The following is a 23132-nucleotide window of genomic DNA, read 5'->3' on the forward strand; positions in this document are numbered from 1 at the left end:
CCTGCCTTCAGTGAAGTGCATTGACTAGTAGGGAAGGTTAAAACTAAGTAAGGTGGGACTTCCCTGGTGGTTCAGTGCTTAAGTATCCACCTGCCAACACAGGGGACATGGGTTTGATCCCTGGTCTAGGAAGATCCCACATGCTTCTGGGCTACTAAGCGGATGCACCACAACTACTGAACCAGAGTGCTGGCACCCACTGAAGCTGGTGTGCCCTACTCGCCTGTGCTCCACAACTAGAGAAGCCACTGCAATGAGAAGCCCAAGCAAATGAAGAGAGCAGCCCCACCCTCCCCCAAACAGAAAGCCCAGGTGTGGCAATGGAAGGTGCAGAAAGGAAAGACGCCCTGTGGCCAAAAATAACTAAAAATTATTTTAAAACTAAGTTTATTTACAAACTGGTGATTTGAGTTGTCAAAGAAATAAGCAGGGTAACAGTGACTTACTAGGATCTGCTCTGTAAAAGGTGGCCAGCCTTCTTTGAGTAGAAGGATAGATGAGAATGATCAACTATGTGAAGATTCAGAGGGAAGAGCAGAAGGAAGCAGGTGCGAAAGCTGTGGAGGAAGGAAAGGGCTCTAAGTGTTAAAGTTATTGAAATATTTGCTGGAGAGCAATGAGCAAGGAGAGTGGCACAATATGAAACTGGAGGTAGGTAATTAGATCACGTGATAATGGATTTTATTCCAAGAGCAACAGGAAGTTAAAAGGTTCTAAGCAAAGAAATGGTAGTTAACAAACTGAACACAGGTCTGCTCATGCAATGTAAAGCAAAGTCGGTCCACTGACACCAGGCTTTGGTGAAGTACAGTGCTTACTGCAGGGCGCCAAGCAAGAATGTGAGAGACAAGCCTTAGACCCACTCCAACCTGGTCTTTGAGTTAGTTTTTGTTTTTTAAAGGGAAAGATAAGAGAGGCTGGAATTAATCATCTTGTGACATTTCTTAATCGTAGTTTCCAGAGTCAAAGACATTTGTGGTTTACAAGTGTCTGGCTTGGTGGTCCACGGCTTGGGGAGCTCAGCTTGTCCTGAGTTTGTATGTTAATGATATATAATAGCAATTTTAGTTCATTAACAATGTTATTGATAACAGCAATTTTAGTCCTCTGATTCTGGCTAATTAGTGTTCAGTTAGCACAGGATTGAGGTCAGAGGGGACACAAGAAACTAAAGTTTTGGATAGAGAGATTAATCATAAACTGGGTAAGGGAACTTGGTTTTAGGGGCACTCAGTTTCAGTATCTAAATTACCCTTAAAGATTTCTCATACTCTCAGGGGAAGAGTGAATTGTAGGGGAGCAAAAATAGAAGTGGGGAGAAAATTTACATTTTTCTATTATGCTAATATGGAAGATGATGGTGGCTTTGAACTAGAGCGACAGCAAATGTGATTGAGAGGAGAGAGCAGATCTAAGATATATTTGAGACAACCTTTATCCAGCTTCCAAATGTTTTCTAAACCAAAAGGCATGACGTGCTATCTCATTGTTTTGTTAATTTGAGTTTATCTGATTACTGAGTCCGAACATTTCTTAGTGACTTTTTGAGTTTCTCTTTTTAGGTTGCTTAGTCACAATCCTTTGCCATTTCTCTGTTGGGGTTGCTCGATTTTTCTTGCTGATGGTTTTCCGTACTTTGTAGATATACAAGACTTGTATGTTTTGTCAGTTTTAGACATTTCAGTTGTCTTCTCTTACATCCATTTATTCCTTTATTGAACATAAATCCTTAATTTTGACAGTTCATCAAACAAAAAACCTTACTGTCTCCTACAGAAATTACCAGTTGTATTAGTCTGAATCAAGTAGAAGAAAGGAATCATACAGTAATTTGAACAGGGAAGGTTTTATTTAATTTTTTTGAAGACTTTGTCCAGTGAAGATCATCCTGGAGCTGAGGTGCGGACTTTGTTAGAAGGGATGTGCCTGTGATGCCTACATAGGGAAGCTGCTGTGGTGCTGCATGGAAGTGGTCGGAAATCTACCTTAGATGGTGCTGGGGAAAGCCATTCATGGGGAGGTGTCTCACAAGAGGCACTCTCCTAGAAACCACTTGAGGAGGGTGCCAGGAGAAGTTGCTGGCTTTTGGCCACTATACACTGAAGAAACCAGTTACAGGAACCAGATGCTGGGGAAGCTGCCCACAGCACCTTAGCCTGTCCAACCCAAACACTAGAACAGGAAGGGAAAGCCTTTCCTCCCGCAGTATCTCTCTATTGCCCTCTACTGACAAAGCTTAATACCTGCCAGCTGGTAAAGGATAAATATTTAAAGTGCCCAAATCCATTTCACAGAGCAGGCAAAAAGGATAAATTTGGAACTGAAGGTCAATAATTCATAACTGGCATACTAGAGAACCCACTCATTATTCCCCAAACTCGTAAACAAATGGAAGTAAGCAAGCATTTATCTTGCCTTTCCTATACAGGCACTGCTTCACACAGCATACAAAGTTAGGACAAGCAACGAAAGCAGTACTCAGATGGAAATTTATAGCTATAAATACTTACATTAAAAAAGAAATCCAAACAATGGGAAATTATTCTGCACTAAATAGAAATGAGCAATCACGCCATGAAAAACACATAGAGGAAACTTAAATGCAAATAATAAGTGAAAGAAGGCAATGTGAAAAAGCATATACTGTATGTTTTCCACTACTACATATGACATTCTGGAAAAGACAAAACTATGGAGACAGTGAAAAAAAACAAAGCAGTGGTTTCCAGGGATTAGAGGGCAGGAAAGGATGAAGAGACAGAGCACAGAGAATGTTTAGGGAAGAGAAATAATTCTGCATGGTACTATAATAGTGGATACGTTATCAAAACCAACAGAGGGTAGACACCAAAAGCAAACTCTAATGTAAACCATGGACTGAGGGTGATGAGGAGTCAATGTAGGTCCATGGGTGGACAAATGTACCAACCACTCTGGTGCAGGATGTCTATAGTGGGGGGGTTGTGTGTGTAGGGGGACAGGGGCATATACTGGAACTGCCCATACTCCCTGCTCAATTCTGTTGTGAACCTAAACTGCTCTGAAAAAATTTATTAATAAATTAGATCTCAAATCAGAAGCCTAATCTTCTACCTTAAGGATCTAGAAAAAGAAGAGCAAACTAAACCAAAACAAGTACAAGGAAAGAATAAAAGAGCAGGAATTAATGAAATAAACACAAAAAACAATGGCAAAAAATCAACAAAGTTGACTCATTAACCAAAAACATAGAAATTGATCAACTTTTAGCTAGACTGACCAAGAAAAACAAAAAAAGAAAATTCAAATTACTAAAATTAGGCATGAAAGAAGGGACATTATTCCCCAGCTTAAGAAAGTAAAAAGAAGCATAGGTAATACTATGAACAAGTGTTATGCTAGCTAATGGGCTTCCCTTGTGGCTCAGATGGTCAAGAATCCACCTGCAATGCAGGAGACCCAGGTTTGGTCCCTGGGTAGGCAAGAACCCCGGGAGAAGGGAATGGCTACCCACTCCAGTATTCTTGCCTGGGAAACCCCACTGACAGAAACATGATTTGAGTGACTCACACACACACACACACACGCACACATGCTAGCTAATCAGATCACCTAGATGAAACAGAAAAATTCCTAGAAATACACAAACTATCAAAACAGATTCAAATAAAAAAATCTAAAGACACCTATAGAACCCTCTTACACTGTTGGTGGGAATGCACACTAGTACAGCCACTATGGAGAACAGCTTGGAGATTCCTTAAAAAATTGCAAATAGAACTGCTTTATGACCCAGCAATCCCACTGCTGGGCATACACACCGAGGAAACCAGAACTGAAAGAGACACGTGTACCCCAGTGTTCATCACAGCACTGTTTATAATAGCCAGGACATGGAAACAACCTAGATGTCCATCGGCAGATGAATGGATAAGAAAGCTGTGGTACATATACACAATGGAGTATTACTCAGCCATTAAAAAGAATACATTTGAATCAGTTCTAATGAGGTGGATGAAACTGGAGCCTATTATAGAGTGAAGTAAGCCAGAACGAAAAACACCAATACAGTATACTAACACATATATATATAATTTAGAAAGATGGTAATGATAACCCTGTATGCGAGACAGCAAAAGAGACACAGAGATTGAGTTGGTAATAATTTTAAAAATGTTCCACAAAAGCTATCCCCGGATGGCTTCACAGGTAAATTCTACCAAATGTTCAAAAAATTGATACCAATCCTTCAAAAACTTCCAAAGAACAGAGGAGAACGTAATACTTCCCAACTCATTCTCTGGATGAAAACTCTGCCTTAAGGCAATCATTTACTGGCTATCTCTTTGTTAACAAGTTCCCTGGTGGCTCAGACGGTAAAGCCTCTACCTACAATGCAGGAGACCCGGGTTCAATCCCTGGGTTGGGAAGATCTCCTGGGAGAAGGAAATGGCAACCCACTCCAGTACCCTTGCCTGGAAAATCTGATGGACCGAGAAGCCTGGTAGGCTACAGTCCATGGGGGTCTCAAAGAGTCAGACACAACTGAGTGACTTCACTTTCTTTGTTGCAGAAATTTATGGCATCAGACTGCTGAAAACAGGTTCAGCCTAATCAGGCACCCTTGGGCAGTGGTTCACTGACTACACACGAGAACACCTGGGGAGCTTTTAAAACTTCAGGTGCCCACACTGTATCTAAGATGTATTACATGAGACTCTATAAAAACATACGGACAAGCTCCCTAGGTTGGGTCCCCAGTCACCACTGGTCCATGGCCTGTCAGGAACCAGGCCACACAGCAGGAGGTAAGCAGCAGGTTAAAACCAAAACTATTCCACCTCCCCCCACCCCCCTCCCCAGAAAAACTGTCTCCCATAAAACCAGTCCCTGGTGCCAGAAAAGTTGGGGACCGCTGCCGTAGGTGATATGCTGCTGCTGCTGTTTACTCACTGTTATGTCTGATTCTTTGCACCCCTACAGACTATAGCCCACCAGGCTCCTCTGTCCATGGAATTCTCCAGGCAAGAATACTGGAGCGGGATGCCATTTCCTTCTCCTGGGGATCTTCCCAACCCAAGGACTGAACCCGAGTCTCCTGCTTGCTGAGCGGACCCTTTACCACTGAGCCACCGTGGAAGCCTGCCTTAGGTGATACGAGAATGTAGAAAAAGAAAACTAAGGGATACGGATAATAAAGGTAGAAGAGCCAAACTTCTCTCTATTGGATCTTCCAATCTCCTCCACCATTGTTAAACTCCCAGAGCTGCTAGATTACAATGTAAGGAGACCATCTGCCCTCAGTTCTGCTTGTAAAGGTTAACAGGTAAGATACTGACAGCGATGCAAATTGGTGGGAACTACAGCAGTGACCACCAGAGGGCCCTCTGCTGCTGCTGCTGCTGCTAAGTCGCTTCAGGCGTGTCCAACTCTGTGCGACCCCACAGACGGCAGCCCACCAGGCTCCCCCGTCCCTGGGATTCTCACCACAGCATTTATCCTCTCCACTTAGATAAATTCACTGGGATTGACAAAGACCAGGGCCTCACTTTTGGTCTTTTCCAGTACTGCAAGAATTAGCAGAATGACAAAGGTGTTAAGGAACCTCTGAAACCGAGTCCAGTTCTCCTACTGAGTTTATGATTAACCTCTCTATCCAAAACCTTATTTCTGTATTGTTCCCTCTGACCTCAATCCCGTGCTAACTGAACACTATTCAACCAGAGTCAGATGACTAAAATTGATGTTGTCGAAAACATCATTAACATACAGACTCAGGTTGTTTTTCCAGGGCGAAATGAGCTAATAGACCCCAACCGCCCCAACCCCCCAGGTCATGGACCACCAGACCAGAGACTCATAAACCATAGGCATCCTGACTTTTGAAACTACAGTTAAGACCTGTCACAAGGGACTTCCCTGGTGGTCCAGTGCTTAAGATCATGCTTCCTGGATCCCACATGCTGTGCAGCACAGCCAAAAAAAGTCACAAAATGATGACTAACCCCAGCTCCTTTGTTCTTCTCCTTTAAAAAGGAACTCAAAGATCAAGCTGGAGTGGATCTGAGACTTGTCTCCCACTCCCTTGCTTGGCCCTGCAATAAACCCTGATTTTGCTGCCAATACCTGCTGTCAGTTTGACTTTCTGTGCCAAGGGCACATGAGCCCATTGCTCACGTACAGCTCCAGGGCGGGGAAACTGAGAAGAGGCAGAGAATCATGACTGTATGGCAGATGCAGGGGAACTAGAAACAGTTATTAATAGCCTAACAAGCAGATGCTACAGAGAAAATTTTCAGGGCTCTTACTAGCAAGTGACAGGAACCCATGTCCAATCAGTTTAAATAGAAAAGGGGGTTTGTTGGCAGAATTCTCAGCTCACAGAGCTAAAGGAAGAGCTGCAGAGACTTGGAGCCATCTGAGAATCTCAAGTCGTCAGGGCTCAGTGGCATGAGGATTCTTTCATTCTGCCTCTTGGCTACTCTCTAGACTCAATATCTCAAACTTATCAGATTGATATATGTATAGGTAGGTAGGTAGATAGATATACATTTAAAAGGAAGCATTTTCCCTAGTTTCCATTTATAAAATTTGGGATATGAACTTCAATAGGTTACAAGCCCACTCCCATAGGAGAGAAATAAAAGTAGGGCTACTCTAATTGGTATTTTCACAATAATCACTCATTTGTAATCAGGGAGGCAGTTCTTTAAATCAGGGGTCCCCAGCCTTTGGGATATAACACCTGATGATCTGACGTGGAGCTGATGTAGTCTTCCATGAAACTGGTTTCTGGTGCCAAAAAGGTTGGGGACTGCTGCTCTATATGAAAGAGAATTCTGTTCTGAAGAGATTACGCAATAAACCATTACAGAGAGACGGGGGCCAACTCAGCTTTTTACATCTTGTTGGAGGTGTCAGGAACCATGACTTTAAGTAAGAATGATATGGTCAGATTTGTATTTTAGAAAGATCAGTACAGCTATGTGTGATGAATGGACTCAAGGAAGTGAAATCATGCAAGAGGAGAAAGCAGGTCATTTATCTGGGAAGACTATGTGAGGGGTGTCTAAGCCAAAGACAGCTGTGAGAGGAAAGGAGGAGTTGGATTTGAGAAACATTAAGGGGTTAAAAGCAGGGTTTAATAATTATAATCGAATATGAGGATGAGGCAAAATGTAGGCATCAAGGACAACTCAAGAGCTTTCTGTTTTGAATGCTGGAGAATAATGGTTCCATTAGCTGAGGCACACAAAACAGGAGAGTCAGGTCTGGGGGGAGAGACAATGGGTGTCTTGGCTATTTGAATGTAAAATGTCTGTGGGCTTCTAGAACATCCAAATAACTGTCAGGCGATAGCTGGATATAAATAGGATTCTGAAACTCTGGGGCAAGACCAGGGATACAAGTATAGATTTGTATAGCCTTCTAAGTCCACAGTTAAAGCCATGAGAATAATTGAGATTATTATTAAATATAAGTGAGCAAACAAAGAAGTATGGTGGATAAAGGCTAGACTCCTGAGGAACACTAACATTACAGGGCTGGAGAGATGAGGATTTCAGCCAGCAGTCTTAGAAGGAATAGTGGAATAGTCAGAACAGGAGAACCAGAGAGAGTACCATCACAAAAGCCAAGGGAAGAGTGATTTTGATAGAATGATTGTTCACTGGTATCCAATGTACTAAAGAAGTCTAGCTGGAGGACTAAATATCACTTATTAAAACTGGCAATATATGGGTCAGAGATTGAACAGTACCAAGATATGAAACACAGCAGGAATGCTGACTGTGAACTCAAGGAAATGAGCTTAACTTGGATGTTAGACTCTAGGTAGTGGTAGGACATTTAATTAGGAATACCCGGAATTGAAAATAAGAATAAATAAAGGGGTCTGGGTTAGTGAGTTATTCTGAGTCATTAGTTCATAGGTAATAGTTAAAATCATGGGCATGAGGTATCTCAGGGAAACTATGAAGACTAAGAAGTCCAAGACAGGAACGACAATGGAAGAAATATCTAAAGGGCTGAGTGAGAACTTGTCAGGAAGCCAAGGAAGGTTTCAAGAAGGTAATGATGAATAGTGTAATGTTTGTGCCACTGGAAGCTTTCTGCAAGTGTGAGGTTGGTGGGGGTGGGAAAGGTTACATCCGTGTTTCATTCTCACCTATAACAAGACAGTGAAGTTGTGAGAAAGGAGCTGTGACTGTTCTTGGCATCCCTTGGGTTGGTATACTCTGCAGAGCTGGTGTTCAAGAAATGTTTATTGATTTGCTGACACACCAAAGGCTGGTGCAAGTGACATTGTGAGGCCCCCAGGGAGGCTGGCAGAAGGGAGGATGGGTCATTTAAGATCCTGAAATCTGGTGAGAATTTGGACTTGCTGCAGCACTCCAGGCACCTCCCCAAAAGGAATGAGGCCCCTGGGTTTGTTTTTTTTTTTTTGGCTGCACAGGATCTTAGTTCTCTGACCAGGGACTGTATCAAGGGCTGTGGTAGTGAAAGCTCTGAGTGCTAACCACTGGACTACCAGGGAACTTCCAACCCCTGTTTTTTAATGTTAATAATTATTATTAATAATTCCCCATACTGTTAATAACATCTTTGGCAGTTAACAAAGTACTCAAGACAATTACCTAAATTATTACTCACAAAAGCCTCATGAAGTAAGCATGATTTTACTAGTAAGGAAATAGAAGTTGAGAGGTGTGAGTAGGCTACTTAGAGTTATTAGATGCAGACCCCAGGCCCAAGCCTGGATTGCTCCTTGCTCTTTCCTCTACACCAGGGGTCCTCAACCTCTGGGATCCAATGCTTGATGATCTGGAGTTGCTTTACTAATAATAAAAATGAAGGGCACAATAAATGGTGATGCAGTGGTAAAGAATCCACCTGCTAAGGCAGGAGATGCTAGAGACTCGGGTTCAAATCCTGGTGTGGAAGAGCCCCTGGAGTAGGAGGAAATGGCAACTCATTCCAGTATTCTTTGCCTGGAAAATTCTGTACAGAGGAACCTGTTGGGCTACAGTTCATGGGGTTGCAAAGAGTCAGACACGACTGAGTACACATGCACAATAAATATAAAGCACTTGAGTCATCCTGAAACCGCCCCACCCCAGCACCCCAGCCCCCATGGGAAAACTGTCTTCCACCAAACCAACCCCTGGAGTCAGAAAGGCTGGGGATCAACCACAGCAACACAATGCTGCCAGTTAAATTTGATTTCTGTAGTTTTTAAGCTGAATTGACATTAAAATTATATTAAACTTGGTTTCTGTAGTGGAGGTTTCAAGCTAAGGTAGTATTATTAAAATAATATCCTTTTGAAAAATATTTATTGAGTATAAATAAATGTCCTATACATTAAATATCAAGAAATATTCATTATTGATTACAAGTCAGCTGTAATACTGAAGGAACCACAGAATCAAAATATCCACCCATGATACAGTAGTGATAATTCCATTCCAATACTGGACACAGTAACGATTTACTCACAAGACACAACAAAACTCACCCAAAAAGGCCATCACTTTAACCAATCTATAACACCGCAAGAGAAAATGGTTTTGAATCATAATATGGACAGTCCCATCATTCTCATCTTTGCCATCAATTTATCAGGTCAGTTTGAGATTGTGGAGATATGCTGTCATAGAACTTAAAAGATTTCCATTTCCTTGGTTTTATTTCAAAATTATTATTAAGGAATTAAGACGGACATATCCAATGATAATTTTAAGTTAGTCTTTCATAAGAGAAAAGGAATAAAAATTTAGTATAAAGAAAGCCTCCTCCAAGCAATGAGTCTTTTATAGGAAAAAAAAAAGGCAAAATAATTAACTTTTCTTCCAAGGAAAGGAAAGAAACCTAACTCTGTTATGGCAAACTTGGAAAGATAAATATTCCCCAGTCCCAGAATACGTGTTTATTTTACACGATGTACTTGAATGATGCAAGTCTACGAAGCAGGGATCTGTGGCAATCCAAATTCATCCACCAGGACTCCATCCTGTGAAAAGAAAGAACTGTTCAGTGTCATTACTTTCCAACTGACTTAAAAAAAAATTGATTTTAAACATTTAGTGGTCAAAATTCATTTCCAAGTGGTTAATCAATGAAAACAAAAATCTCACTGAGAAGATGAGAACAACCTCTTTTTCAAGAGAGGTAAAGTGGCAAGTGATAAACCAGGAAAAGAAATGGAAGCGATCAAAAGGGATGACTCTGCAGGGTAAGGGAAGAGAGAGAGAAACTTCAGAGTAAACCTTGAAAGGGGAGAGGGGGCTGCGAGTATCCAGGAGTTAAGGAGTGTCCAGAGTAAAGCCTGAGGAGTGAGCACTTGCCTCCAGAGTCCCACTTTCACTCTGGTCCCTAAAGTGAACCAATACCTTTTGTAGCCTCACCAATCCTTGAAGGAGTAGTGCCCTAGGACAGGAGTCACTGCCATATCATACTTTACTACAGACTTCTAGGCAGTGACTGGGCATCCCTGGTAGCTCAGACAGAATCGGCCTACAGTGCAGGAGACCCAGGTTTGACCCCAGGTCAGGAAGATCCTCTGGAGAAGGGAATGGCAACCCACTCCAGTATTCTTGCCTGGAGAATCCCATGGACAGAGGAGCCTGGTGGGCCATAGTCCATGGGGTCGCAAAGAATCAAACATGACTGAGCGACTAAGCATGCACCCACAGGCAGTGACTATCAATTCAGAAACCACAGCTCAATAGCACATTTAAATCAGGAATCTGTGATCTTCTAAACATGGAAATAACATACATGCTTCAGGAACCTGTTACCAGGGATTTAAAAAAATGAACTATGGTAGTGTTAATAAAAACTATTTCAGGAATGCTGAGAAAAAACAACCTATGCACCTGGCACCTTGAAGTGGTCAGAGTGGTGTGGATGGCATGGGCAGTAGAAAAAAATTAAGACAACTCCAGGCTCAAGGAGGAACGGTAGGTAAAGTAGGGTAAGACTAACCACAGTCCAACATAGAAAACTGGGCTTTAAAGGGTTCCCAAAATAATGACAGAGTCTTTCCTTGTTCTAAATACCTTTTAGATTCCCAGGCCGATGGTTAAGCATAAGGTCTTTACCATTTTGCATAGAAAATATGAACAGAAAAAGCTTTCACCTTGTTCTTCGTGTCAGTGGGAACACCTTCTGGAATTGCAGGCGCAGCTGCTGCTTCATCCAAATAAGAACTGTCTTCATCAGCCAGAAGCTCATCGCCCAGTGCATCCAACTCTAAGTTAAAACAGTCAACATTTCAAAAAAATGTAAGCAAAAAATTGGAGGCTAGGGATGACTTCCTTGGTGGCCCAGTGGTTAAGAATTCGTCTGCCAATGCAGAGGACGCGGGTTTGATCCCTGGTCTCAGAACTAAGAGTCCACACGCCACAGGGCAACTAAGCCAATGCGCCACAACCACTGAGCCCACGTGGCCAGCAATGAGAAGCCCCCATGATGAGAAGCCCGTGCACCACAACCAGAGTAGCTCCTGTTCACTACAATGAGAAAGCCCACGCTCAGCAATGAAGAGCCTGTGCACTGCAATGAAGACACAGTGCAGCCAAAAAAAAATTTCTTTAATTAAAAAAATAAATAATTTAAGAAAAAAAGAAAATTGGCAGTTAATGTTAAGAAAGTCAGCCAAATGATTGGAAATAAGATGAAAATGGAAAAACAGAGAAGGGATTATTAATTTCTATTTTCAAAATAAAAGATGGCTATTTCAAGGAAACTGGGATGGTAAAAGTCCATGAAAAACAAAAATAAAACAACTATTTCCCACAGGTTTATAAGGCCCTAGTATTCATGAGAAGACTGTATAGTTATTAGTAGGCCAATTCAAATTAGAAAATCCTGACAATAACAAATGTAAAAAATTCTTTTCCATTTACTGATGAACTTGAAAACAGCCAGTGAGAGAAGGCATGAGACTGTTGTAAAGGGAGTGACCATGCCATGAGATCAGGCTTTAAAAATAAGTCCATGGCAAAGTCGGAAGTGACCAGGGGAATAGCAACAGCAGGCAGAAACTCATCAGAGGAAACCCAAGATGAGAAATAAGGAAACAGAAATAAACAGGATTGGGGGAGAGAAGGGGCAGGGGAGGTCTAGTCAAAACGAACACGGAGATTGGTAGTAATGGGACAGGCAATCATCCAACAGAAAACCCAGTTACTCGTGCTAGAAACTGACAAACATCTTTGACATCTCCCTCTCTCTCCACATCCAATCAATCAATCATTAGGTCCATTCAACCTTCTAAAATTTCTTCAGTATGTCCACCTCTCCCTGTCTTTGCTGCCACCGCCTTAGTCTCAGGCACCATTATGTCTTAAATGGACTACAGCAACAGTTTCTAAACAACTCTCCATGAGGCCACTTCTTAACAACCCCTTCCATTTCATCTTGCTAACCTCTGCTAATCCTTCGGGTCCTATGCCTGTCCCTGACTCCCAACTAGGTTGGATTCCTCTATGTTCCTATGGTACCCCATACTACTACTTTCCGTCAGTCTGTGCTCTTGTAACTCATGCAGTTTCTTACTAGAAACTAGAGGAGAAGGTTCAGGAGTGCAGGGATGGTGTTTGTTTTCTTCAATGCTGAATCCCCAGCATCTAACACAGGGCCTGGCATATAGTAACTGGTGCACACTAAGTATCAGTATCTGCCAACTACTGTTTCTTGATCGGCTTTACTGTTCGGAGGAAGAGGACTCAAGCAGGAAAATGAAGAGAAAAAGATCAAAAGGAAAATGGCAGGGAATGACAGTGTTTGGTTACCAAGCACCAGGTCAGCGGAGGCCTTTGCCCAGATGTTCCTTCAGAGCTTGTCCACCTCAGAGTTGGTGAGGTATGCCGGTCTGATGTGGCTGCCGCCCAAGCTCTGTGTCCAGAGCCTGTACCACAGACAAACTTCCGGGGAACCCTCACAAAAATTTTCTCTAATGCTTGGGAGAAAAAAATCCCTGACAGTTGTTCCTTTCAGATGCTAGGCTACATATACGTTGCTTTTCCTGTAACTTACCTGCTTCAAGGTCATCTTCATCTAATTCTGGGGTGCCGTAACTACGACTCAGTGCTTCTTGGATTTCATTTGCATCTTCCATCATATCCTCTAGCTGGTCTTGTAGATCCTACAAAAATATAGATGACAAGATTTTTATTCAGTTCTTACCATTTTTCTCTAACTACCCCTGTCTCTATTCTCTCCCCTGAATCTTAGAAACAAGCCATGGACCACATAATCTTCCCCTATTTTTGGTGGTAAAAATGTAAACTTGAAAAATAAAGAACAGAATTACTAACCTTGCATTTGAATTTAAGATGTTTAGTGGAAAATCAAACTGCTATTACCATTTTTCTCTAACTACCCCCGTCTCTATTCTCTCCCCTGAATCTTAGAAACAAGCCAGGGACCACATAATCTTCCCCTATTTTTGGTGGTAAAAGTGTAAACTTGAAAAATAAAGAACAGAATTACTAACCTTGCATTTGAATTTAAGATGTTTCGTGGAAAATCAAACTGCTATTGTAAGAAGAGATGCCCATCTCTCTCTTTACAGAAAGTTTGCTTGAAACAGGAAATCAAGCCACATTTACATTATCAAAAATCTTCAAGTTAAAAGAAAAGAAGGTAACTGAGACAAGCAAATTATGCTTCTCGAGTCAGCCAAAAACTGACTGCACTGTGGAGGGTAGGGAATCAGTAGCAGAAACAACTGGATAGTGCAACAAGTTGTGCTGGGCCCACCCTACGTGGCGAAACAAAAGTGGGCCAGGATAGGCTTGGTATCTGAGACAAGGATGGTGAAAAAAACTGAGGGCATAAATCATCTGGGAATAATCTGTCTGTACTTAACTAGGAAACTACTAAAGGGCCGCTGCTAAGTCACTTAGTTGTGTCCGATTCTGTGCGACCCCAGAGACGGCAGCCCACCAGGCTCCCCCATCCCTGGGATTCTCCAGGCAAGAACACTGGAGTGGGTTGCCATTTCCTTCTCCAATGCATGAAAGTGAAAAGTGAAAGTGAAGTCACTCAGTCATGTCCGACCCTCAGCGACCCCATGGACTGCAGCCTTCCAGGCTCCTCCGTCCATGGGATTTTCCAGGCAAGAGTACTGGAGTGGGGTGTCATTGCCTTCTCCAACTAAAGGGCCACAAAGAATGTAAAACCCATTTGAGAAGTGGTCCAACGTAATAAAGGACAATTAGTACAATGGTAAGAGGAGCAGACTGTGGTTAAACATAACCAAGCTAAAGTTTTATTCAATATTCAAAAGTTTTATTTAATATGCAATAAAAAGTAATGTCTCTTAGGCTTAATTTGCTCATCTATAAAATGAGGTTATTAATAGTCATTCTTCATAGGTAATGATTTATTGTAATAACATGTCATAATATGTGTCAAACACTAAACACTTCATATTATATATTGTCTCTTATGTTTAGGATGTGCAGAACAATCTTTTTTTCATATGCTGAAAATTCCACACAGAGGGGAATGGACTCTTGCTGATAACGCAGAGGTTCTAAATCAACATTGCTTATTCTTCAGAATTTCCAGAGCAATGCAAAACATTTTTAAAACTCCTTCACCCCCAAATTAGAGGTTTGTTTTTCCATATAAGGGATAGAAAATAAAATGGAGGAAAATACTTTTTTAAAAAGAAAATGCTTTCTGTTTCCAAGTACCAAACTACCACATTGCATATACTTTAACAGTCTGCTACACAGAGAAGCACTGGCTGAAACAATAATTAAGAGGGTGAAAATAACACAACTAATCAAGTTGAACTTATTTAGACTTTTACATATCGAGATAAGTCACCCAAAATTTCAGAGTGATCTGAAATTTTTTTATATCTAATAGGATCTTATAATCCTATTAGAAAGAGTAGGATTTCTAGCAAGACTCCAGGATAGGCACAGGAAAAAAATCATCACAACGAATTAGGAGGTTCAATTCTGCAAAAACAAAAGCAATACAAAACAAATACAAGCACTAGACTGGACCACAGAAATTGGGAAATAAAAAAGAAATAGGAGAACACACATGTAGAGGCAAAGTTTTAAAATGAGCACTGCTGCTGCTGCTGCTAAGTCGCGTTAGTCGTGTCCGACTGTGCGACCCCATAGACAGCAGCCCACCAGGCTCCTCCATCCCTGGGATTCTCCCGGCAAGAATACTGGAGTGGGTTGCCATTTCCTTCTCCAAAATGAGCACTAGAAAACAATAAAAATGCTTTTCAAGTGAAATATTTTAGGAAAACAAATGGGATTCAAACTATCCAGCCCAGTCAAAGACACACACCCATACACATCAAAAAAGTTAAGAAAGAAATAGGCTCTCCACCTATTATGCAAGCAAGTCTATTAGGGCAGGGGTCCCCAACCCTCAGGCTACAGACTAGTACTGGTCCATGGCCTGTTAGGAACTGGGCCTCACAGTAGGTGAGCTGTGAGTAAGCGACGTTTCATCTGTATTTTTAGTTGTTCCCCATCACTCACTTTATTGCCTGAGCTCCACCTCCTGTCAGATCAGTGGCAGCAGCATTAGATTCTCATAGGAGCATGAACCCTACTGTGAACCGTGCATGCAAGGGATCTAGGTTGCATGCTCCTTATGACAATCTAATGCCTGATGATCTGAGGTAGAGCTAAGGTGGTGATGCTAGGGCTGGCAAGTGGCTTCAAATACAGAGTATCATTAGCAGAGAAGTTTGACTGCCCAGAGACCATAATAAATCAATTGCTTGCAGACTCATATCAAAACCCCCAGATGGGACCATCTAGTTGCAGAAAACAAGCTCAGGGCTCCCATGGATTCTGCATTATGGTGAGCTGTATAATTATTTCATCATACATCACAATGTAATAATAATAGAAATAAAGTGCACAATAAATGTAATGTGCTTGTATCATCCTGAAACCACTGCCCACCACCCAGTCTGTGGAAAAACTGTCTTCCACAAAACCGGTCCCTGGTGCCAAAAAGGTTGGGGACTGCTGTATTAGGGGACAGGAGAAGGAAAATCAGGTGGCAAAACAGCCAGACAACCACAAGTGAAAGATGAAGAAACATAGAGAAAACTAGAAATACCAAAATTTCTGTTTTGTTCATTAAACAGCACTAATTAAAACACAAGGAACCCTGAAAGTAGAAAATAAAATCCAGTTCATTGTGTTTGATTATCAAATAATATGATACAAATAAGGCAAGCATACTCAGAACATTTTTCTCAGTGAATCTCTATCACTAAGCCTGAATTCTTGGAAGCAGAAACTGATGGAGGATTAGAGAGGGTCCCAGCAGTATAAGGAGGGGTGCTGGAAAACAGCAAGATGGGAAGAACACCTTCACTTACTGAAGACAGGAACTATCAGGGAACACCATGCAGAATCAGTAAGATGCTGCAGACACACTAAGAACTCAACTAACAAACCCTGATTAAATGGGGCAGAACTGCTTTATGGCACTGAATAGCCTCTCCTTCATTTGTTCACCAATCATTAAATAAACTGAAGGCCAGGTACTGTTTGGGGCACTTGGGAATAGTGAACAAAACTGAGTCCCTGCCCTCTTAGAAAGAGACATTCTACTTAGTGTTTAGGGGGAAAGACCACTATCATATGTGCAGAGACGCCTTCTCCTCTGACCATCACCACTCCCTCTGCTAATCCTGTCTGCCATCTGGGCTGCTCAACTGACAGAGTTAAGAGATGCCGAGCTCCTAGGGTTCACCACCCCAGCTAAAACATGATCTCAAAAAAGAAATGTTAATTTTAGGGACATTATTATTAAAAACCTGAAGAGATTGGGGGGAGGTGATCAAGAGGCACAAACTACTATGTATAAAATAAATAAGCTATCAGGATATATTGCACAACACAGGGAACACAGTCAATATTTTATAATAACTATAAATGAAATATAACCTTGAAAAAGAAGATGACTAAGTTCTGGGGATCTAAAGTACAGTATGGTGGCTATCTTTAATAATACTTGAAAGTTGCTAGGAGAGTAAACCTTAAATATTCTCATCACAAAAGTAATAGTAATTATGTGAGGTGATTTTACAGTGGTAACCATTTCACTATATATTTCAAATCACCCCACTGTACACATTCAACTTACACTATATTCTATAGCAAGTGTATCTCAATAAAACTTGGGGTGGGGGTGGGCAGGGAATCTAGAGAGAATTACTAGAAAAGGGAACCAATTCTATACCAGGAACCATGCTAAGCACTTTACATATATTGTCAATATATATATTGTCCCAAGTGTTACTTGGGGACAATCCTGGGAGATGAGCAGCAACATCACTACTTTATAATTGAGGCAACAAGACTAAAAATCATTAAATGAGTTAGTAGTAAAAGGAAACTGGGCGTTTATTCATTGGGTGTTTATTACGTGCCAGTCATTGTGCATTTAGATACACCAGCTCATTTATTTCACTCTCATAATGATTAGAGAATCCTGTGGAAAGAGGAGCCTGGTGGGCTGCTGTCCACAGGGTCGCATAGAGTCGGACACGACTGAAGCGACTTAGCATGCATGCATACGTTGGAGAAGGGAATGGCAACCCACTCCAGTATTCTTGCCTGGAGAATCCCAGGGACAGAGGACCCTGGTGGGCTGCCGTCTATGGGGTCGCACAGAGTTGGACATGACTGAAGTAACTTAGCAGCAGCAGCATAATAACTGCATGTGGTATTAGGATCCTTAGGTTAACAGTGAGGACCTCTGATGCTCTTTCCCAAAGTTGCTCCATTAGTAAACGGGAGGCCCAAGATTCTGTCCCTTTCCTGGGCTCTTCCTATCACATACATATTCATTTGGATGCTTTGAGAAACCAGTGTACATCCTTACAGAAACCAGCACACATCTCACCTCAATCTGGTCAATTTTCACTTGCTTGTATGCTTTCTTCATTTCCTTTACTCCCAATTTCATAGCATCAACCTAAAAAAAGGAAAGAGAACATACCATTTCTTAAGAAGCCATGATAGTTTAACTGTCTTTTAAAAACTATAGGAAAAAGAGCACAGGAGTACAAAAATAAAATGAAACCATGGGAAAAAGTGCTTTGGGAGTACCGTGGTCTTGGTGTCCTTCAATGACTGGATGGTGTAGTTGGCTTGCTCCATATTAAATGACTGTTGGGCAAGATTGTCCCGCTGTTGCTCGTACCTTTGCACAGTCAAATGAAAACAGTAATGTGAAGCAGATAGAACTCTTCAGGAAGAAAGTATCTTTTATGCTAGATAAAAGAATCTTCTTAAAGACAACAACAAACCTTAACAAATATACAGAAAAAATGAGAAAAACAACTTAATCCATCTTAAATACCATTTGACGTTCCTCCAATCTTCTTCCTTGGAATGTACTGTAACTATAACACTATTTTCCACTTAACATTATTACTGCTGTTTTCTACATTGCTAAGAAGTCTTAATATATGTTTCTATGTTTTAGATTATTTTCAATGCTAAATTCTCAGAAGTAGAATTCTTAGGGGGAAGGAGCAAGACTCTATTTAAGGTTCTTTGTATATAAGGTGAAACTTGTTCCAGTAGACTGAACTGCTTGAGGACTGGTATTTTATTAATCTTGTATCCATAAATAGGTAATTTATCTAAAACTAATATGTTGTTTGGCACTCCAACTATTTTTTTTAATGAAGTTTTATATCAACTGATAATACTGTCTCAAAAACTTACATCACAATAGTCTTTATACCATCTTTGAAAACCATCTAACCATTCAACCAGAAGAAAAATGGTCAATAATGTAGGCAAATGGTGGTGGAATATTATCACACCATTAAAAAAATCTGTTTCCAAAAACACAAAAATACTTGTGATACAACATTAAGTAGAAAAGGATAACTGATGTAATACATGCCATTTGTTTTCTTCTAGAAGATTATATGCACAAGCAGAGAAAGAAATTGTAAGACATTAGCATTTTAAAGGTGGTTATTTCTGGCAGTAGGAATCTTGGTGAATTTTCTCTTCTACTCAGGTTTATGTACTTGCCAAATTTCCACAATGAACATGTATTCTTTTATTTAAAAAAAAAAAAGCTATTTAAAAATTGCAATGCTGGACTTCCCTGGTGGCCCAGTGGATAAGAATCCACCTGCCAATGCAGGGGACTTGGGTTTAAACTCTGATCCAGGAAGATCCCACATGCTGTGGAGCAGCTAAGCCCATGCATCACAAGTACTGAGCCACTGCTATAGAACCTGTGAGCTGAAACTACTGAGTCTTCATGCCTAGAGCCTGTGCTCCACAACAAGAGAAGCCACTGCAATGGGAAGCCCACGCGCTGCACGGAAAAGAAGCCCCCACTCTCCGCAACTAGAGAAAGCCCACACAAAGTAACAAAGACCCTTCTGGTGTTTGTTTTATTATTTATTTTTGGTGCAGCCAAAAATAAATAAATTTTATTTTTTTAATAAAAATTTTTAAATTAAAAAATTGCGATGCTACCAATTTAGGAGTTAACAGTTTTACTACACACTCTCATTGCTCTAGGCATCATAATTTTCTAATCTGAAAGGAGTAAGATGGTATCTGATGTTTTATATGAAGTCATTTTGTAAACAAGAATAGAGATACCAACAATCTTTCTGCTCTTTATCAGCTGATTCCACCTGACCTCTGCACTCCTGCAGAAGGTCTCATCAGCTGGAGAGCCCACAAGGTTAAGAACCAAAGATAATGCTGGATTTCTGCTCAAACACTGGGACATAGTCACCTAAAACAAATTAAGGACTGCTAAATCTTCTGAAGGGAGGGAACAAATATTTAAGTTTCCCAATTTTACAGGCAAACAAATGAAACTTTAAAAGGCACATTCTAATTACATAAATGGGAGAATCAACCTCTACAGATCTGGGAAGTCTATACGGAAGTCACTAGACATACATGGCTACTTAAATTGTTAAAATTAAATAAAACTGGACTTTGAGTTCCTTAGTCATACTAGCCACGTTTCAAGTGCTCAATAGGCACACATGGCTAACAGCTATTGTACTGATGAGCACAGACAGAAAACATCTCCTATCACAGCAAAAAGTTCTATTTAAATGGACAGTGGTGCAACAGATGTTGCTGAACATGCAGGGGGAGAAATTCTAGTTAACTGTGTAAATGAAATTTGTAATTAACTGAAGAATGCTTATAAAGTGGTGCATATGTGCTAAGTTGCTTCAGCTGTGTCCAACTCTTTGCAACCTTATGGACTATAGCCTGCCAGGCTCCTCTGTACCTGGGATCCTCCAGACAAGGATACCGCAGTGAGTTGCTGTGCCCTCCTCCAGGGGATCTTCGCAACCCAGTGATCGAACCCCCATCTCTTATGTTTACCTCTCTGGCAGGTGGGTCCTTTACTACTGTGCCACTTGGGAAGCCCTTATAAAACGGTATGAAAATCTAAAGGAATGGAAGACCATTTCCCTTTTGGTTAAACCTGTTAGAGGAAAGGAGATTATACTTATGTAACTTACATCCGCTTTTGCTTTAAAACCCTCAAGGCTTTCTGCTTGACCATATTCTAGGAAGAAAAATAGATTTTAATGAAAGGAAGTAGAAAATATACAAATGGTAAAAGAAACCTCCCATATCCTCAAACTCACATACCTACTTCCTCTCATCTTCAAAGCAGTAGACATGGTGGCTCCCGGACGGTTTACCTCCCAAGCGGGCTCTAAGCTCCAGCCCGTCTGTCTTTTCATCCCACATCTCAGTACATTTCCTTTTCTAGGGCATATTATTTCTACTCCAAGAGGGCCAGTTTTGTATATTCAGGTGCCTTAGAGAGATTCCAAATTTGGACAGTCTGCTCTCCACTCAAACTTACATGCCCAATCTCTTCAACCTGCTATCACCTTGGAAACGACTAACAACGGCCCCACCAGTCTCTCAGTTCTCTAGGCTGAAAACTGTTATACCAACCTTACCTTTCCTCTCTCTGTTGTCTCCTCATGCACTGTCATCGTGTTAGATTTTCAGAACTCACTTTCAAATTGATTCCTCTCATGTCATTCTCATGACTACCACCACGGTTTAGGCTTTCATCTCCTCAAGTCTAGGTGGGCTGTCCTGCCTCTGGTCACTCTTCACTCCATGCCATCCAACTACGATGGCAGAGAAAATCCTCTGGTCACTTCGCTTTCTATACTGTTTCATAAATCACTTTGTCTCCTCCAATGAAGACAGAAAAGCAGGTATTATTACTTCACAGATGATAATAATACCTAACATTTACTGACTCCTTCTATGTACTAGACATAGTGCTATGAATTACCTTGACATAGGTCGCATGAATTACTTTAATCTCACGCTATAAAGTAGATATTATCATTTTACAGATTGGAAAACTGAGGTTCAGTGATGCTAAGTAACTTGCTCTCACTTAAATGCCTAATAAGTTACAGAGATGGGGTGGGAGAAAAAAAGCAGCTCAAATCCATGCACATACATACACCACTCTATGTTTCTTCCTAACAGAAGAGGAAAGGAAGGAATTAAGTGACTTTATAAAGGTCACAGCTAGTAGGTAGTGATGGTATTAATAGAATACTAGTACTTTTCCCCAACATGCTATTCCTTAACCAGTCTATTATATTTACCTAACCTGACCAGCCAAGCAACTCATTAGCCTGAGCAGGCCCAGCCTGTCCTGTCCAGATTGCCACCTTCTCAGTAGAATATGCTAATTCCCACATACATGTTTCTGGATGTGTGATCAACATCTCTCCACCAGGTCAAGGCCCAGTTTTCTTCTCATATCCGGCTGCAAACTCTCCTCCCTGAAGGACACACCATCACATATGTTTTCGCTTTACCAGACTGTGAGCATCTCTTCTATATTTCTCACCAGCTGTTACCACCAGGCCCTACTTCCACAGGTACTCAAATCAAGGAGTCACAACTTCTGCAGGAGCTGTCTACCTTACCTTTGCAGGTCCCTCCCTCATCTTCTTGATTTGATCCTTATACTTCACTAGTTCAGCATCCAGCCGAGAAATCTTCTTGTCAATGGATTCTGCTCTGCTGTCCACCTTCAGCGGAAAAACATCAAAGGCAGTGGAAGTTATTGCAATACATTGACATGAAAAGTGGTAGGAGAGGAATGAATAGAGGAAGAAAGGAAAAACAAAGAGCATATGGTGAAGGTTGAAAACAGCAATTCCTAATTGTGGGGAGGCGAGATTCTCAGAAATCCTGGGGGGGCGGGGTTTAAACTGTATTCCACCCCCCTAGATTCTAATATTCCAGGGGCGTCTTCAAGTGTTTGAGCAGAAAAAGAATTTGAGAATCACTCGACTGAGTCGCAATTTCCCAAGAATTGGAGACTAGGCCAGCAGAGGGCTCAATCAGAAAGTGTGTGAAATGAGTTACTGCCCAATGGACCTCGGCTAGGGCTGTAGAGCTAACGCCATTCACTTGGCTAGAAGGTGGTGGCCTAATGACAGGGGCTAGAGTTCTGAATTTTGTGTAACAGATCCAGGATTGGGTTACAGATATACTGAGCTAAGATATCAAGCCGAGATTCCTGACGTCGGAAAAGGATGAGGGACGGAAGAGGAGGGAGGAGTAGGGGTGGATGAGGTGGGAAGGGTGTCTAGGCCGAGTGGACGCGGCACTGAGCACCAGAGGGGGTGGGGCGCAAGTAGGGTTAAACAATGATGGGTTAGGGGTCCCTGGTTTGTGGCGTCAGCAATGACTTGGGTAACAGGAACGAAAGTCGGGGGGAGAGAGCTAAGCTGTAATGGGCCCGGGAGCCAAGAGTCGACGCCGAAGTCGGGGGTGGACGGGTTAAGGGGTGTCAGGGTTCCTGAGCCTAGTTAGCAAGTCTAAGTGCCCACCGTGCCAATGCAGTCAGTCAAGCTGGGCGGCGGAGCCTTGGGTTTCGCTTTCCCGAAGAATCGGTTCATCTTGGGCGGCCACTAAGAAAACCTAAACACTGGAGCAAAACCAGAAACGGAAGCAGAGTCACCTCCCTCTCCGACTTGACTTCCGGCCCCCCATGCGCAAGCGCAATGTGCCTATCGGCGTTTCCCGATCCTTTTTCCGGATTTTCAGCCTGATCTTCCGGGGAAGGGGAGCTCCGGGAAGTTG

The 23132-nt window shown here is 41.7% G+C and overlaps 1 protein-coding gene and 1 long non-coding RNA gene across 3 annotated transcripts; one reads left to right on the forward strand and one right to left on the reverse strand.

Annotated features, from left to right (window-relative positions):
• Nucleotides 1-5098: 5098 nt before the first annotated feature.
• Nucleotides 5099-13693, forward strand: LOC120860338. 2 transcript variants are annotated; one of them, XR_005720302.1, is made up of 2 exons: nt 5099-5305; nt 13559-13693. It is a non-coding gene; the product is annotated as an uncharacterized LOC120860338 (long non-coding RNA). The 2 variants fall into 2 exon arrangements; XR_005720301.1 differs by lacking the exon at nt 5099-5305 and adding an exon at nt 11177-11264.
• LOC120860337 (charged multivesicular body protein 5) lies at nt 9298-23111 on the reverse strand. The gene is made up of 8 exons (XM_040236146.1): nt 22880-23111; nt 21968-22072; nt 20516-20562; nt 18099-18192; nt 17893-17964; nt 13021-13129; nt 11120-11232; nt 9298-9991 (listed from the first exon to the last, which is right to left on the reverse strand). The coding sequence occupies exons 1-8, from the start codon at nt 22946-22948 to the stop codon at nt 9941-9943; spliced, it is 660 nt and encodes a 219-aa protein (XP_040092080.1). The 5' UTR covers nt 22949-23111; the 3' UTR covers nt 9298-9940.
• Nucleotides 23112-23132: the final 21 nt, after the last annotated feature.

The sequence above is a fragment of the Oryx dammah genome, unplaced genomic scaffold (assembly GCF_014754425.2).
Source record: "Oryx dammah isolate SB20612 unplaced genomic scaffold, SCBI_Odam_1.1 HiC_scaffold_11056, whole genome shotgun sequence".
Lineage (NCBI taxonomy): Eukaryota > Metazoa > Chordata > Mammalia > Artiodactyla > Bovidae > Oryx > Oryx dammah.

Bases quoted from the DNA above. Each gene is read 5' to 3' on its own strand.
- LOC120860337 (XM_040236146.1), bottom strand. From the start codon at position 22,948: ATGAACCGATTCTTCGGGAAAGCGAAACCCAAGGCTCCGCCGCCCAGC. The intron at 17,965-18,098 runs GTACTCCCAAAG...TCCTTTTTTTAG, and splicing joins TGAAGGACACCAAGACCACG to GTTGATGCTATGAAATTGGG. The intron at 9,992-11,119 runs GTGAAAGCTTTT...TTCTTTTCACAG, and splicing joins CCACTGACACGAAGAACAAG to GATGGAGTCCTGGTGGATGA.